Source organism: Pseudopodoces humilis, chromosome 15 (genome assembly GCF_049639895.1).
Source record: "Pseudopodoces humilis isolate 2021_Gansu_Grassland_sample_001 chromosome 15, ASM4963989v1, whole genome shotgun sequence".
In the NCBI taxonomy this organism is placed as follows: Eukaryota; Metazoa; Chordata; class Aves; order Passeriformes; family Paridae; genus Pseudopodoces; species Pseudopodoces humilis.
Window position 1 is genome coordinate 7,981,813 of NC_142214.1, and position 19,290 is coordinate 8,001,102.

Below are 19,290 nucleotides of genomic sequence, written 5' to 3' on the forward strand. Positions count from 1 at the left end.
TTCACTCAGTTCTAGGGTGTTTTGGGTTTGGTAGGTTTTGTTTATTTTAGTTTTCATAGAATTGCATGGAGGCAAGAGTCTTATATAATTTCGAAGGACAGTCTCTAAATCCGTGTATGTCTTTCTAAGAAGAAATACAAAATAATGTGAGGAGACTTGCAAGCGTGGGTGTGAAGAACAACAGATTCAACAAACATGAATATGACTCTTTGCTCTTGAAGCATCTTCCCAAAATGTCAGATCAGATAGATGTTACATGAAGGAATATTTAAAATAGTTTCTCTAAACTCGGAAGAAAATAGAAAGTGAACACATAATTTAAAATCAGTACAAAAAGAAACAGACAAGTAAACCAACCTTCTTGGCTGTTTGGAGTGGGCTTTTTACCATGTTTGCCACATCACTACTTGACTTCCTGACAGACAGTATAATTCATAAGTTTTACAAATGAAGGCAAAGACCTTGAGCATGATTCATTTATTCCAAGAACGGCTGGGATAATGGAAGCGTTTTTTCAGAACATGACACACAACTTCCCATAGCTCTGTTCTCTACAGGGCATCCTCTATAGAACACAATGCCTTGTTAAAACTGCACAGTCAACAGAAAGGATAAAATACATTTTAAAATACTTGCAATACCTAAAAGTAGACATTCAACATGCCTGGTATGGCTATAAGCAGTTATTTTCTCTACCTGACTTTCAATATATAATGATTAGTTCTCTTTATCACACACATAAGCTCAGCAGTTCACCACCTGAAGCTCCTCTGCAGAGAAGATTTCCACTATTTCTCTTCCACATTTGCTGTTATGTAGGAACAGAAACTTGCACGTGTGAAAGAGGCATTAAAAACTGCAAATTCCACACTATAAAAATTTATCAAAGTATAACTGTTACAATTCTAGTCCTAAACATTAACTTGGCTGCATATGATTCCATGTGAATAAAGACAAGCAGATTATATTAATCTTATACAGGTTTCAGTTTATATCTAAACAACTATGACAAAAAAAAATGTGATGTGGGTTCTTTTCTGTGTGGGGACTTGGGTATTTTTGTTTGATTTGCTGTTGTTAAATACACCACCTTTCTAACCTATAGCTTAGCAGTTCTGGAGGGCTGAGCACCCTCTCCCTTCTGCAGAAAGTGACATTCAGGAGCTGGGTTTGGCAGAAGTTCCAAAGCAAGTCAGCAATAACACCTGACAATAAGTCCCTGATCCCCTGAATTCCAGCCCCGTGACATTCACCAAGAGGGAAAGAGCACTCCCAGAGCCACCACAAGTTATGCCTTTGTTACTGGCTTTGTAGCAGCTCAGCATTCATCTCCACACTGCACAAAGAACCCGTCTTTGAGACAAACTGAAACTGCAACAGCGCTTAAGCTCTGTGTTAAGAGCAATACACAAGGAGCAGAACCCAAGCATTACATCACATACCCTGCAACAAAATCTTAAAGCATTCAGAATGTAGCTTCTGTTGCAGGGGCTGTAACATTAAGATTCAGAAATAACTCTGCCATTCACACCCAGAACAGATGGGAAATGTGCTGAATGTCCAACTGACTTCCCAACAAAACCACAGTAAGTACGTCTGTCTTGTCTGGACACTTACCAAAGGCATTATTTACATTTATTAACATAGGTCTACTAAGCACTATCATTAACACAATAGTAATGAATGTAAACATATTGATTTTTTTTTTTTTAAGTACAGTATATCACAATTAAGCATACTACCAAAGGAGAAAGTTAATTCACTTTCTAATTAATTCTATTGTTCTGATCAATAGAAATCATTAAACAAGAAGTGCAGCAGTACCATTTTTAACCAGAGTTTAAAGAAGTTAGGAAACAAAAGTTAAAAGAAGTTAAAACTACAGCAACATGTAGTGAGAATTCACAACAAGCTGCTCCAAACATGGATGTTAAAACCACCTTCACCACACACTTGGATCTGGAGAGGGTTGAACATCATAGCAGTAAGGAGAAGGGAACGTTGGAGTTGAACGTGAAATGAATATTAACACTACAAAAGGAAGGCAGAGGAGATGCCTGACTTTCTGTGACCTCTGGGAAGCAGTGGCTTGCAGTTCAGAGAAAGGTGCCAGAGGTTAATTAGCTGCTATCACAAAGTAGGTTGAATCAGAATTTTCTTTCTAACCGCATGTTGATTCTTTCAAGTACAGCACAGTTTTTTCCTACAGGCTGTAACCAAATGTGCTTTTCTCATGACTCCAAGTACTTCCAACTGTTATTTTTGTAGTGATGAAATATGGAGTGTTCATTATATGGATATTAATGTGCTTTAACTTTCCAGCAAATACTGACAGATTTCACTGGCTGGAGTTACAACATGATTCACAGAGGCAAATTGCTTTCTAAACCACTTAACAAATATTAAGCTGTTGAAACAGTTCAGAGGCATCCAGGTGACCCATGATAAGATCTGTGAAAACTGTGACAGATTTTATTCTCAACTAGAATACCCAAATCATGGAGTTGCCATTTTGTAAAGCTTAATGGCACAAATGAAATAAACCAATATTCTGTTATGATGTTTTCTTCAGAAACAGTCAAGTTTATTCTGATGCAACAGAAACAAGGCAACCAAGAATATTAAGGATTTGTTCATTTCCATCAGTAATCTATTCATCTGTCTCTCAGACTATTGTAGAGACTCTTTGAAGACAAAGTAAGGAGATCAGCCTACAGTTACAGATATTTTAGAGTGCATGTTCTCCAATTTATTTAAAACCCAGTCTTTACATAACTCAGTAAAAGCTTTGCCAAAGCCAGATTGGCCAGAGAGTGAGTTCTTAATTTGGCAAAGCTCAATACCTCATTTTTGAAAGGACTATAACCTTCTTTTCTCTGTCAAATTACTATTCAGTGACCCATGACCACAAGTGTTCTGGTCACTGGTAAAATGGTTTCTGATGCAATCACTCCTGGCATGTGCCAGGACTGGTTTTTATCAGGTAACAAGGACAGAGATTTCAATTTCATAGTAGGTTATTCATATTTTTTATAAATATACTTATATATTTATTATGGCCAAATCTTTATGATTTTATGACCTATCCAAAAAAACCCTGGTACATTCCAGGACTATCCTATGCATGCACCTACACATGTAATTTGCTAATAAACCTATTAATTAAAAGGTCAGTGAATTACAAAGAAATTTTCATTTGTTATTAAAAATACAATAATTTTTTACTTTGTATGCATAATCTGCCAAAGAGTATTTTAGTAATCTTAGTCTCCAAAAAAAAAAAATAAATTATTGACCATATTGCTATCTTCTCATTAGGAACAGATACTCTAACTTCATGAGTAATGAATTTAGGAATTTCCCAACAAAGCACCTGGCCACGTTGGAGCTCAGTAAGCAGAACTGATATGGCAGCATTGTATTAAAAATATTATGAGATTTTCTTTAAGAAATTCAAATATCAATATCATGTAGATGAAAAAATTATGCAATCATGGTGTTTCACATTTCCATTCTATATCTCCTACTCATACAATTTCAGGAAATCCTTTATTCAGGCAAAGAAGTTACTTTTATACTTGTCCTCCCCTAAAATAACATCTCTTCCTTTTATTACTACTTTTTATCAAGAATTTCTAATTTAATTCTTTTATGGTATCAGCAACCCAGTAAAACTAATCAGTTTTATCAACTGCTAATGATTCCTTATTACAAAAAAAACCTATAGGAAATGCAAGTTCCTATTTTAAAACAGATACATGATTCCAGCTAGCAGAGAAAAGAAAGAGAAAAGGTCATTTTTGTTCCAACAGGTTGACATAGCAAGTTAACTCCTCTCTACAGAGGAACTTCAGTTCTTGCTTTGGGGCACACAGGAACTGACACTGCTTAAGAGCCAAATGCAGCACAAACACAGGAGCAACACTGGAAGGTAGGTCCTAAATTGCTTCGCATGGATCACCTCTGTGACACACAGTGCACTAGGACTGGGAATTGTGCCTTTTTTTCCTTTATCACTATGACCAGTTGTCCTACACTATTGGCTTCAGATGTCACTGTTTCTATTGAACAGCTTAAACCCCATGTTTTTATTAGATGAACTTGAGGCTGCCACTGAAACTAAAATCACCTGGTATTTGTCAGGCCACTGAATTTCTTTAAAATGCTGTTTAAATTCACTTGAAAGGGGCCACCACAACCAGAAGTTTACAAACCTTCTGCCTCAAGGGAATTATCATAGCACTGTAACAATTGTAAATCTCCTAAAACAGCCTCAGCAGCTAGAGCCGAATTCTGCTCACTTTGGACAATGCTCTGATGTTTGTATTTTATTATTTCACTTTTTACACCTGATCTTTTTCATACATTAGAAAGGCAGCAGTAACAGCAGAACATTTAAAAATATTTGCTTAGTAACTTCATACTGAGCTCTTCTAAACCTCCACTCCAGGAGGAAGGCACAAAGTAAAATCTACGTTTCTTAAATTAAAAAGCAAATAGATGTCCCATTTTCCACCTTTCCTCAAAACTGAAGGTGTTCTGTAAAAGGGGAACATAAAAACAGGCTCTATATAATAGACCAAAGCAGTGAGAAGTGGGTTTTTACTTTTACAAGGCTCTGGCCAAGGCAAGCAGGAGATGAGGATACAGGACTTGCAAGTTCCCCAAGACCAGCAGAGAAGGACGAAGATTGTGAGCACACGCTGATGGACAGAGGCAGGCAGTGCAGCAGCTTTACCTGCTGTTCTGACACACAGCACAAGATGCTCATTGCAGTGACCAGCTGAGGAAGGTGAAGGCAAAGACAGTACAGAAGCAACGTAGCCTGAGCAGCTCTGCCAGCACCATCCCCAAAGGCAGCAAGGGGAACAACAACCACAACCTCCCTTGAAGGACACGGACAATGACACGTGCTTGACCACAGTCAGGCTCCAGGTAACCAACTGAAGCTATTTCTAGAAGCAAAGTTTTGGAGACTGGTATTTAAATGTCAAGCCTTAACCTTTCCATTCTTTTTTCCCCTTTTGGTTTTTTTTGGTACAGTCAAGTCTCTTTAGACTTCAACATACAATCACCATATTGTGTCCAAGCACACAAGCCCACATCAACAGAAATGATAAGAGCTACTACAAATACTCGGGTGATCAAAGACATTGTCGCTGTTCCCAGCTCCAGTGGATCTCAATGGAAATTAGGAGAACACAGAAACAAAGACACTCCCAACATCACTTAAACCTCTTTGCATCACTTTCTGGTAAGACCACACTGTGACCAAAGCCATCAGAAGAGGACTGAGCAACATCAACTGTTTTGGTATGATTTCCCAAGAATATGCACACAGAAAACATTCTCTTCAAAATCCCTTCTTAAACAACTAAACGATCACGGGTCTCAAGCTGTTTGCAGCATAATTACAGCCCGCTGGTTAATTCAAATTTGTTTTCCACAGAAACAAAGCAATATTTGGCTCAGTCAGTGCAATAAAGCTTTTGTTCCTAACAGCATTTAATCTCTCTGGGAGCCTTAGTATCACAACCACATTTATCTGCTTGACAAAGGGTTTGCATTCATTGAGTCATTCGTAGCTTAAATTTGCGGACTCGCATTGTTTAATGATGCTGATTTAGAGACAGTTCACTAATGACTTTTTGCAAAATTGGTGTTTGTCTATTGATTTCTACTATTAGAAACAGAAAAAGCAAAGGAAATACACATTTTTTTACCTTTTCTACATAAGGAGAACTATTTTATTCCCTTAATGTTGAAAAAGCTAAAATAGAATAGTCAGAGGTTTCACAGTTTAGGCTGGACTAACACTGCACCTATTTTCTGCTCTTTATATTTGGTCTTAAGTACTCAAGAGTTAAACAAGAATTTTGGCTAGGCAGCTTAATACTTCCTGTGTATTACAAAACACTCACAAAACCCATTCTGCATGCACCAGCAGATTACAGTTGTACCACATGTGTCCTTAGTTTTCACACACAGAAATTAGTTAACAGAATTGCTCCTTAGAGACAAAACTAAGTCTAAGGAGACACCTGCACATTCAATATTTGGTCATGGAACATACATCCCACTGTATTCCTGTAACCAAATTACAAACAAAGCCTTTTAAGAGTGTTAGAGGGTTTTTCTCTATAGAATAGAATAATTCTGATCTCTTAAAGGTCAGTAAGATTCTGACGTTAGGGTTTGGGTTCTTATCTATCATTCCTCTTGCTCCGTCACATCCCACAGATGTTTTAGCATTCCTTTATTGCAGACTGCCAGAGAGGATGTAGAGGGGCATTAATTACTTTCAATTTTAAAATATTTTTCCCTTATGTGATAAAACATTTAGATCCATGCATGCCAGATAAGAGGGGCATGTGGCTTGTTCATCCCATGAAAAAACACATTTTTTGCAATTTAGACATTGGTACAATCTTACTCATCACTGGACAAAATATTACAGCAATAATATAGATGTGCACTTCCTCTTCAGTGTGATAGCTACACATTATTACACTACAATTCCCATTATTACCATTTGGAACAAGCAACTACTATTTTAAAACCCAAATATTCATCAAGCACTTTTTGAAAATCCATAGCTAGCCCCATTGAAATGTCAGCAGAAAATACCACTTAACACTAGAAAATTCAATGAGTAGAATGTAACTGGAGAACAAGATTTTTCAGAGTAACAAAGAAATAATGGCAAAAATAACAATCTTGCAGAACTAACATGCTGGGAGTACAGGCTGAGTAACATATTCTAGATAATTCAATAAAGATGCTTTACGATGTCACAACATAATGTCAATATTGCAACATCCTGCTGTATAAGGAGAAGTGTGTAATTTTGGAGACCTGTAGGTAACATCATGCCCTATAAGGTCTCCCCAGCAAAAACAGTGGCCCTGGGAGACTTCATGACAAACAAGTTGGAGGTTTTTTCTCATTTTTATCAGTTTATTACAGCAATGAAATTTTACATTTCAAACTTAGAATAATCTGTTGTAATACCTCTTACATCAAGAGCAGAAGAAAGATCAACTGGCACAAAGGAGAATTCTATACACAAATTTTCTGGGATTAAAAGCAGTCTCCTACTAGTATGATACAAGCCCCTTCTACTCCCCACTCATCCAATTCATCTGTTTGCATGTACTGTCAGATCAGTTTAAAAAACATCTGAGGTGAGCTGCATATTGACTTTCAACACGTTGCAATTTGAAATATCTAGGAAGAAATGCCATGAAATGGAAATGTTGCCAAAGACAGGTGAGTGTGAATATCATGTACTCTGTCAAATGCTCAGAAGCCCAACAAAAGGGTTCATTTACTAAAAATGACAATTGAAGGCAGCAGACACACATTGGGTGTCCTCATCAAAGAGAACTAATACAGGTGGTCTGATGAATTACACACACCTTTTCCCATTTAAATATAAATTCAACAGCACACTTCAAAGAGCTCATTGTAGAGCAAAACAGATAGTTGGAAGAAGACACAAAAGCATTAACCTATATAACCAATATAAGTAGCTAAAACTAATGCTGCTTACTCCAGAGTATTAAGAATTTATTCTACTTTTCTGCACAGTAACTGATTTCCATTAGAGAAAAGCATTTCCTATCAGACAAATATCATAACCACGTGACTCAGGACAGACTGTGTTGCAAACCCTTTGATAGCAATATATTTGGAATACTGCATTTGTTTATTTCTTCTAACATCAGTCAGATATTTATGAAAACACATACAAAGGATGGTTTCCATTTAATATTAACATACTATTCCATGTGAAAGGCTAGAAGGCACTAAGATTACAAATGGATTATTCTGAATTAAGAATTCTTTTATTTTACTTATCTTTAAAATTGGCATGCAGGTGACTAAAACCACTTAACTGAACATTTAACTTTCTAAAAAGCAGCTAAGAACACTCCTGCACGACACAACCTTAACAGAACAATCCTCTGTAAAGTGTTTTTGCAAATAGTATTTTTGCATTATTGAATCCTTTGTAGATGTTCATCATAGCACTTTAATCTCCTGAGTTTCCACAAACAAACATCACTTCCATTTGTATTAATGGAAAATGTGCACTTTTTGTTAAAAAAAAAAATTGTGACATGACTGGTGTGAATAAGAAAGAATTCTCTTAGTTCTTAATGTATGAGATACCACGCCCCATGAACAATAATTGGGACTCATGTTCCTTTATGCCTCAAAAACGTTAAATACAATTGAGAACTGTTCCTCACCCTCACTGTAGTACTGCTTTAATTCTTAGCCTCTGCTTATATCAGTCACTGTTGCTTTTTTGTTTTTAAACATTTGGCAGTCATGTTAAATAACAGCTATGATTATTTATTTATATTATGACACCACTTTTTCAAGTGTTATTCACTGTCTGTGTTATTCTCCTTTCCTCTTATTTGCTCACTGAAACTGTCCACATAATACATGAAGTCACGTAGGTCTCTCTCCACATAGTCAACACAACCACAAATATGAATATGATTTGACTAGTGGTGCATAAACTCACTGTAACAGCTTTCACAATGTTTGAAAAACAGCATCTATATTCTAAATCCCAGCAAAATAAGTGCCATGACAGAAAATGCAGCCTGACAAAGGCATGTGCATGTACCCACAGCCGCGCATTCCTGACTCGTGCACTAAGCCAGCTGCACTACACCTACAGATATTGGCACATGCCAGTGTTCCAATTCTAATTGTGCCTCATTTTCCCTCAGCAATGCCACTGGATGTCTCCAGCTTGGGGGAGAGTTCCAGCTACTCTGGATGAGTTTCAGCAGAAGTCAGGGAATGTGTGCCTTCCCTGTCAACAGGACCCTTTGCCTTCTGTATAATGTGAAGAATTATCTTTTGCAGTCAGAATGTCCTGAAAATATCCCTAATAAATCACTGATGGTATACAAATCCACCTGCTGCTCCTTCCCATTGCCAGGAAAGGGGTACCAGATCCTGCAAACCCAGCAGACTTCCCAGTGACAGAACCACATCCTCACCTACAAACTCATCACACCTCAACCTCTGCAGGTCCTTCATGTCAGGTACTGCCCAGCCACGAGTTCCCCACGACACAGAACTCCCCGAGATGAGCTCCTCACACTCATTTTCCCCGTAAGCAACTACCACAAACTTCCCAAGCAGAGACTGAGCTAAGCCTGCAGAGCTGCAGGACAGCCAACATTTTGCTGTGGCACTTTGTACATAGGTGATTCACCCAAGCCAAACCTACTCACAACCACCAGTCTCAGCATTCTGAAACAGGGAAACTAAGGTAGAGTTCAGCTATTGGGTACACAGACCAAAAAAATTCTAATAAAACCTATGTGTCCTGATCATCAATTTAATCTCTAGATAAATTGCTTGTAAATCATAAGCAGGGTGAAGCTTTTAAAGCTAAGGACAACTTTACTAGAGGAACCTGAAAAACTGGAATTTCACTTCAAACACAAGAAAAAACCCCCACTTTTAAGACCTTCCTACTTTACATTCCAAAGTACACTAAGCTCTCTATTTTGTAAGATTGAGATGTCAAGTATTAAAAGGATTAAAAGCTCAATCATACCTTTGTATACCCTAGATCCAAAATATTTAGTAACAAATTGTTCATCTGTGAATTCTAGAGTTTTATGGCCATCTATTTTACACCAACACATGTTCCATTTCACACACCTATTCTTCAACCCTTTACTCAAACCATAAGCCCTTTGCCAATGTGCAGAGTACTACTTACAGAAAACTTATGAATATGAAGAACATCAGATTACACAAAACAGTATCAAATTTACTTTTATCTCTACAACAAAGGTAATTATTCCCATCATCTATTTCAGTGGTCAACCAAAAGTACAAGGGATTTTTTTAATTAGTTGATTTATATTCCTTAATCAAATAGGTGCCATTCTGTAATGTTTCTCATTCTTTATAATAAAATATATTAATAATTTTAGTGTCAGATATATGAGTCCTCCCAATGTCAGGTCTGTGTGCCAAAGAAATGTCTTCATAAACATTGAGATACATTGACTCATTATCAAGAGATGATTAAGGCTGCTGATCACATATTTCTCATGCTCCAGATAAGCTCAGCATCATATAGTTTAAACATGATCACTAAACCTGTTCATACTTTCAACACACTGAGATAATCAGCCACACGATCCCCATCACAAAGGCTGGAGCATTCTCAGGGCTAAGATTAGCACTTTAAAGGTGACGCACAAAAGAAATGCTCTGTTTCAGCAGCAGAGAGATCAGACTGGGCTAGTTCTGATTTTTCTTGCATTTAAGACTACTACAGTTTAAAAACAACAACATAAGATAAAATATTAATGACACTGCTTCCCTGAAATAGGTTCAAAAGTCTCATAACTCCTATCATCATGATACTTTCCTTGTATTTAAGTCATATTTTTTAACAACTCAGAATAGGTAGCAGTTTATTGGAAATAGCTTTTATTTTGGTAGCCTGAAGTGTATTTGATGCTTCCCATAAAAAGAATGAAGCACATCCACATCTTGTCATAAAATTAATTAATCCTAATTGTGAATGTGCCCAGAGCAGGTTTTGTACAGCCAGGTTTGCTCCCTTAGCCTTTCTGCCCGAGAACAATAGTGACCATGCACATGGCGCTGGATTCTTTCAGCCCCACCATAATAATGCCATGATCAGCAACAACAACAAAAAAAGACATTTAGAGGACCTGTGCACCCCTCTCTTACAGCACGTACCTACTGTAGCTGATGCAAAAACCTATCTGCAAGCAGAAAATACAAGCTTAGAAGTACTAATACTGTAGGTATTAGACTGGAATACTATTGGAAAGTAGTAGCCTTTACAGCAATTTCCAGATAGAAAAGTCACCTACACTGCTATCTGTGCATTTTAAAGCAAGTCTTCCTCCTTTTGGAAGAGCTGCTTCCTTAAACAAAGGCAGAAGGAATTCAGGACCCTGAATACCCTGAGCTTAGTAGTTTTATTTCAGAGAAGGAAAAAAAGCCACCTGTATATGCCAACACAAAACTCACAGCAAAAGGTGAAAAAAAGCTGCATCAGGATTTGGCAAGACAAAGGCATATTGTGAAGCTACTTTACACTGACAACCTGTATAACTATGTAAGTATTCAGATATGAATGATTCAAATTCATGTTTTAAGCTTTTACTGTAACTTTTTATGAAGACATTCAATTTGTATTAAGGCTAAGACTTTAAAGACTAAAACAAGACCAAAGCAGGATGATTTCATCTCTACAGGAACTCACACAAACAAAAGTGCAGTACAATATAGCAGGTGATTTCAAGCTCAATTTCCAAATGAAATAGTCGGGAGGAGGAAATGTTCACATATACACTATATAGAAAGCCTGCCAGCCTCAAAGCTTAACTTGTCATTTCAAGATCAGCTCTACAAATTAACACCACCACAAACTTTTCAAATGAATATACACAGTATCATTATGAATAGGGCTCAATCTGCACAATTTCTCTACATTTCAACAAAAAGGGAAAGACTTGACACGACATCCATCATGAAACATCCAGGATAAAATCAGGGGAGGGGGTCTACATAGCAAACAAGATAAAATTCTGAGTGCCAATGTCATTCAATATGTAACAGGGTATTTTGCCACAGGGTAGTCTCACGAAAAGAATTCCCACCTTATTATCCTCATTTCTCTCACTTACATGTATGCTGGAGAAAGTGGCGATGACCTGGATGTTTTAAGCACAGGAACTGGGAATTTCCAGATAGCAGGAGAGCTCGTTTTCCATTTCAATGGCATGTTGTCACCACGGTACTACAATAACAGTAAACAGCGTTTCCATAACAGACTACCAACTAGGACTTCCATTCCACACACTACTGACACAGCAGTGGCTGCTGCTAAGAACAAGGAAATGATTCTGCCAATGCCCTTAAACCGATGCTTCCAATCTGTAAAACAGGGCTGTAAGGCATCTCCTTTTAAATCCTGCTGTCCCCTAAAGCAATATGATGATTCTATCCTTCTAACTCAACAATAGTGCCACCTCGTTAGGGAAGCACTGACTGCAGTATACGTTAAGAAAAAAAAGAAAAGACTGCACTCTGCACACCAGCATAATGCAGTTTTATTTAATAAAAGCAGCTAATTTTTAAAAGAACTGTTTCTGATGCTATTGTTCTACCTTAACAGGGACACTGCAGCACTGTACTATATTCTCTTCCTATTAACCTCATTTCTGACCAATGGAAGCAGAAAAAAAAAAAAAGGTTTCATATGAAAATGAAACAACATACCTACTCAGAATACACTTGTCATCCTCTGAACATTCTTCTTTTGAGCTGCAACAATACAAATGGGATATAAATCTCAGCATAGCCTTAGGCCACGGCTAATAGAGATCAGTGACTAAATTCAGCAGCCTGTTTTCCTCCTGTGCAAGCTCTGACCAAACAATACAAGAATGCCATTATGAAAAAAGCCCATTGCAAAAATCAGTCCTTCTAATCCATAGCTAGGAAGACAAAATAAAGCAGAAATCGCTGCAGGTTTCTGCATGCTCTTCTAATAGCTTCTGGTTCAGGATGCTCTCATTTTCCTATTCTCATTTCCAAGGAGGAAGAGCAAAATCTCATGCATTTTACAACACGATATGGGAACACAAATCGCACTCTGTCTTCTGCAGTAGAGAAGCAGAGACTAGCAGGCTGTTAATAGCAGTCTTTGTAGGAACGCTATCAACAATCTAATTCTCAACGCCCCCCCCAGCAGCTCCCAAATTGCCTCCAGAGCTGACGAAGCAGATGGTCACGCAGGTCCCCACCAGGGACCACTCCGCAACTCAGGGCTCTGCCTGCTGACCTCCCGGGGCTGACGACAGCGGGGAGCAGGGAAGGCAAGCTATTAAAAAGGGAATGGGGAATTTAATAGCATCTCATGCAGAAGCAGAGCACGTTTCTAGGGAAAAGAAGGCAGAAATTCAGCTATACTGATTACCTTACAGGAGAAAAAATACATCACCTCTAATGTATTGCCACAGCAGACCAAATCAACACTAAATTATTTAGTCTAGAGATTTCAGGATAGTCTCTGTTCAGCATGACAATTTTTCTATTCATCAAGACAACTTAATCCTCTCATTAAAAAGCCAACACCCTGTCACGCTACTTAGCAATAAAGAATTGAACCAGGAGCTCTTTCTATAAATTTCTATAACTTTATTCATTCCAGTAACATTTAACAACACTCTGATAGGTTTTTGTAACAGTGAAACACTAAGTTTCACTGTTACAAAATGTTTTTTACAGTGTTAAATTCAATTTTGGGAAGAAATACCAGGGAATAACCGATGCTCCTGATCACTATTACTGAAAATGTTTGCTCAAAATAGTTTTGGGCATTTGAAGCTGTTACCAAAACCAAAGGCAAGGAATTAAATAACACAGGAAAACTTTACTCAAAACCAGATCCACCCCTTGGACAAACAACTGAGGGCCTCTCTCCCACTTCTCTGAAGTTCTAAATTACAAATGAGCAGCATTAACCCAGGCAACAAATTTCACAGGAGCTGCTACTGGGATGCTGAACAGACACCACTGTGCATGTTAACAGTGTTTATATACTGTGACTATTAAGAAACACTAGTCCTGCAGAAACATCTATGCTGTTTCAGCACAATCATACTTTTAGCAAAAGAATTCAATATTTACATGCCAGCAGGCACACTTGGTCAATGCTGTGTCCAGTCTCTCTGTCACACACAACACCTAATACATCGTGCCAGCTCTGCACTGAAGGTCTAGAAATCAGGTTGAAAGATGTTAGCAGGTATTATAATCATAAAGTTTAAAAAAATCAGGAATTTGCATTCACATACTCAACTCTGCTTTTGCATTTACCATTTACAGAAAGTGTCTTACAATACAATAAGCAAACGCAGCTACTGCCTTCCTCACACCGAGTGCAGCCACTGCAACCAACTGGTAACTGCTTGTAAAATCTGTCTCACTGTTCTGCCACCCCCAAGGAGATCTTCACATGTTTTATTTATTAAGAGCAGCATGACTAATTTAAAAAAAAAAAAAATGAGGCTAAAGACAATCAATGGACCCCTTTTTCAGAAGTAACTCCTGAAATACCCTTTTGATCAGTAAAATAAAACCCAACTCAAGCCACAAAGTCACTCCCAAGCACTGACTGGCACTTAAGTCAACCCACACAGGCACAGAAATCAGAGTTACATCTCAATTTTGACCCCAACATTCACCCTAGAGGGCGACATAAGTCCTCAAATACCTGCTCTCCTTCTCTCCTTTGTGTGCTCCTAGTCCAACTTTTTCACTTACTCTACAAACAACATAAATAAAACCTTAAATAAAACAGTTATTTTTTTGAAAGTACAGGATTTCCAAGAACTGCCAACCAAATCCCCTCCCAAAGTCCAGTCCAACTACTCCACCAAACAGCCCATGTACAAAATCCAGAATTGAAGAAAGTAGCAGTGCCAGGTACTCTAAAAATAGGGAAATGATTGTCACTTGCTAAAGAACAGCCATGTGAGAAATGATTCACCTATCCGCACATAAGGAGAAAAAACATAAATCAAATCCCATTTTCTTCCTGACAGTCACAGATTGGTTACATATGCACAAGGAAAACACTATTATGTATTTATGTTTTACATAAACTATTTCTAAGACAACAGAACATCTCAGTATATAATTATGAGATTTTAACTAAGATTTCAAAATAACAGTTTAACTGCACATTTAAAAATATGGGAAAAGTAATTCGATCTCCTGGAATGCATTGCACCCACTGAATATGCATTTTCTGTTCTCATTTCACATAGCTTTGCCACTCATCCTCAAATGAAGGACTCTGAGGGCCAAAAGCAGCGTTACAGTTCTGTGTAGAATCCTCCTTGCTGAGGAAACAGTTATTCCCGGACAAGTGCTCTGAAAATGTAGCAACTTGTCACACAAACTGGAGACGTGCTTCAAGTTTAAAACTCTGAAATGCTGAAAACCCCATGATAAGTGCACAGATTAAACAATTTTGGGACCATTTGAAGGGCTTGTTTTCTGTAGTTTTCTCACAAGCAAGTTCACATTCAAAATTAAAAGCATCTACTACTTATAATTTGCTTGAAGTTATATTCTACTTATTATCCAAATCTCCCACACATCCTGTATTCTGTGTACAAAAGACAAGAAAGTGTTTGGGGTTTAAGCAACTATCCATGCTTGTGTTTCCAAAGCTGCACTGAGCACAGACAAAGGAACTGACAGAGTATCACGAACTTCTGCACAAAACTTGGCCATAAAGGAAAAGAACAGGTGGCATAAGAAGAAAAAAAGGGGATAATGCCACCAAAGGCAACATCCCAAGGTGTCATTTTACAGACCTGAGATGTTAAGCAGAGCCAGAACCTACTGACTGGGGCTGCACAGCAGTGCAGCTCTGATCCCACAAAGAGAAGAAACACTGAAAAGTGCTTGTGTTGAGAGAGGAAAGCATTTCCTAACCCTCTTCCTCCATCCCTGCATCTACATCCTGCTTCACTATTGACCAACAAGCAAAATTTGGCCTCAGATGAGAAGAGCAGGCACATAGCATCACACTCAGCAAACACATGACCCGATCACACACAGAGCCCCCTTGCCAGGGCACTGATCACAGCACCTTTTCCTCTGCAAGCTCTCCTGACCTTCAGAGCAGGAATGCAGCTAAAACCATGTCCCTTGTGACTCTCTTCCTTTGCTGGGGATATCCTCTTCCTTCCTTTGTGCAGCTTGAATACTAAGCTGCCACCACGTTGTGTCACACACACCGACTGTCAACACATTGTCCTCTCACAGCGTTCACATTTCTGGGGCATCTCTAAACTTTTAAAGCCAACTAAACTTTTAAACCATCTCTGAATTTCCCATAAGACTTCTCTTCACAGTTGTTCAAAAAGGAGAAAAAGGCACAGGCAAAAAGCTGTATCAGAGCCCAGGCAATATAAAACTGTACTAGTCTGAAAGTATTTATTCTTAGCCTTTGAATGCCATTTGAATTTTTCCATGAAAACTAAGCAGAATAAAAGTCAACTTCTAGAGATGTTGCTGAATTTTCATCAGTTTGCACAGATAATGAGTTTAACTTTTTTTCCTCAGTTCTTAAGCTGTTAGAAACAAAACTGGAAAAAAATATACTTGCTCAGTCAAGTGATTTGCTGCAGTTAAAAAAATTGCTGTTCCACTTTAACAGGCTACTTACCTATCTCCTTTTATTCATTTCTTAGGTGTCAAAGGAACCGAAAGCACTAGGTGAAAAGTAGGGTTATGCTATATCACAGCTTTCTCAAGTCTTCCAAACCTTTTCTAACATGACCTGAAAAGTCTTCTCACTTCCAGAACCTCAGGCTTCTCAAGCTTTCCAGAAAGAAAAACAGTCAAAGGTAGAGTGACAGTATGACGTACATCTCCCATTTTCATCTAGAAATGTAGATAACAGAAAGGTCTTAATATTTGTGTCACAAACTCTTTCCTACTGATACAGTGATTATATAAGATGCCAGACTCAACAACAAGAAAAATACCTTAAAATAGTAGTGGTAAGACCAGTAAACATATTCAAACTTCTGAGATTCTTTTCCCCCACACCTGTGTTCTAAAACTTCATTGATACTAAAGCATATTTCCATTTCAAAATGCACGTTTGTTATATGAAAAAAATCCCTGTTTTATGATATTAGCACTAGCACAGAAAATCAGTTTCACATAGGGAGGAATTGCCCTCATCCTTTCTATATCTTCAAACCACCAGCCTGCTGAGCTGATGCATCCTACACTACACAAGAGCATTTTGATACAGAAGAAAATAAAGCAGAACCCCCAAAATCCAGTAAAATATTCCCAAAGGCATGGAGCTCAAGTGCAGTAATCATTTCAATATCAAAATCATTTCAGCAATTTAAACATGGCTACAAACACACAAATCTAGAAACTGGAGAGAAGCAAATAAGAATGTGTAACATTTCTCTACAGGTTCCCTAAAAAACTGTGTGATAATTTAATTATCTTCCTTATTCAGCTCTTTCCACTTCACATGCGTGCTTCTCACGCCTCTACCTCTGGCTTTTCAGTCTATTAAACTGCTGCTGTTCCAATTACTGGAAGGAATAATTAAAAGATGCTGTTGACAGTACTGCCCTATATATGAGTCAGTTAATTAATACAATTTCTTTGACCATATATTGTCAAAATATTCACACCAGAATTCATATGAAGGGAAAACAAATTTTTGCCTAAGGAGGAATCCAAAGGAAACCACTGCAGTCACATTTGCAGTCCTCTCACAGCAACACTAACATTCCCCAAATACTCAAGTACAGAAAAAGATTGGCAATATGCACCTGGCAATGCTTTTACTGAAATGGCAACTTTTCTAGAAATATCAAAGATCTTACTAAGAAACAGTCTTTTACTTTTTTTTTTTTTCAAATTTCATTAAGAAATTAGCTTTAAAACTGCTAAAGACGGTTCTGACAATTATGCCTGTACTTTGACTTGCTACCTGCTATGCTGTCTCAATTTTTTTTTTATAACTGGGGGTAAGAAAGCCCTCAGACATCAAATATAAGCAGCTTTTAGAAGCAGTTGTACTGTAAACATCAAGTAACTTCATAAATGGATCAGAGATGCTTATAAAGCAGTTACTATCAAATATATTTAATTCTTTTAAACTGGGCTGCTCATGGAACAAGGAACAATCATAAACCATAAAGCATGAAGAAGTGAGAAACTGGGTTTGCAGACAACCCCTCCTTCTGTCAAAATGCTGTAAACAGTGCAGGCTCCTGTCTCTATAGCAATATGTGGAGCACTTCCTCAAACATGAAAAAAAATCCCCAAATCTTTAAATATTAAGTTAAGAAGTCAGAGCATGTCCTATGTATTTAACAAGAAGTACTACAGTTCTCTATCCACTCACTCAGCATTTTTCCTGTACAAATGCTGCAGTAACATTCTAGGAAGCATCATTTCAGTTAAAATTATTATATATAAATATACATATGCTTACTATATATATGGGAATGTGTATATAGTATGTATATATATAGATAGATACATACACACACTATATATAGACACACATTATTTATATATATATATATACTTGACAAATACGTATTACCCTGCATTTGACACAACCACTTCCTCTTCACACACCTGAGATAGGAGACATTCAAATTCTCACATGATTTTGAGACTACCAAAATAAGTATATGTTCTTTAACAAACCAAAGATGCTGAGAAGAAATCATGTTGAGGAATTAGTTTCTCCATTTCACATATTCCTCATATGTCCATAACCCTGGTCTTTGCACCATTCATAAATGAAAAAAAACCAACAAACTGATAGTCTAAGTTTGACACTTGTGAAATTATTCAGCAACAGCAAACATTCAAAAAACCTCACACCGTTCCCTATAAGGACACAATAAACTATTTTTAAAACTATTTAAGGAAAATAATTTTGCTTAAATCTTAAGTCAGATTCCCAAAAGCTTGCAAGAAAAGGGAGACAAATGTACAGATTGAGTCCCTGCAGTAGTCACACTTTTAATATTTGGAAGCACTCATTTATTAAAATATTAAAGCCCATCTCAGGTATATTTGGTATCTACACACAGTCTCAGAAATATTGTGAATATTCTGAAGTATATGTTTCTTACCATGCGAGTGGGTTTTATTTCACACCACTTATGGATGTCATGCATTTTCTTGTGTGTATTCTTGAAGAGAGATTTTTCTAAAATTGAGGCAACATTTGTCAAGATGCACAGTTAACTCAATTACAAGTTACAGGTTATAATATTTAAAAAAAAAAATCAGCTTTGCTCGGGTAAATTACTGTTATGTAAAAGTTATTAGGTAAAACAAGGTCTTGAAACACTTAGTAGGAGGCAAAACCAAAGTAAGCTAATGAAGGTTTCCAATTTTTTACCTAAGTCCGTGTACTCTACTGAGACAGCACATGGCTAAGAAGAAATGCTTTTGAATTAGCACCAATTTATTCAGAGAACTTGGCTGATCTTCCCCAGGTGATTATATTTAATAAATCAACACAGAAAACTGAATGCACAGTCACAGCAACCAGACTGACCCTGCTGAAGATAATTGTCTGAAACAACAGTTATTTTTATTCGGTCAAACTGTGAACTACAAAGAATTTATTTCTAAACCACTTCTCCACAGTTGTTATAATATGTTGGCTGCTTAATTTAT

General features: G+C 37.4%; 1 protein-coding gene across 6 annotated transcripts in view; it reads right to left on the minus strand.

Moving 5' to 3' along the window:
• Positions 1-19,290, minus strand: part of KLHL13 (kelch like family member 13) — a 76,585-nt gene that overhangs the window by 21,292 nt on the left and 36,003 nt on the right. The window contains exon 1 of one of the 6 annotated variants that reach the window (XM_005526190.3): positions 11,715-11,933. The exons of the other annotated variants lie outside the window; for them this stretch is intronic. Coding sequence (XP_005526247.1) covers positions 11,715-11,812 — 98 coding nt within the window. The 5' untranslated portion in view covers positions 11,813-11,933. Of the gene's footprint in view, positions 1-11,714; positions 11,934-19,290 lie in introns of those variants that run through there. 6 annotated transcript variants of the gene reach the window in all.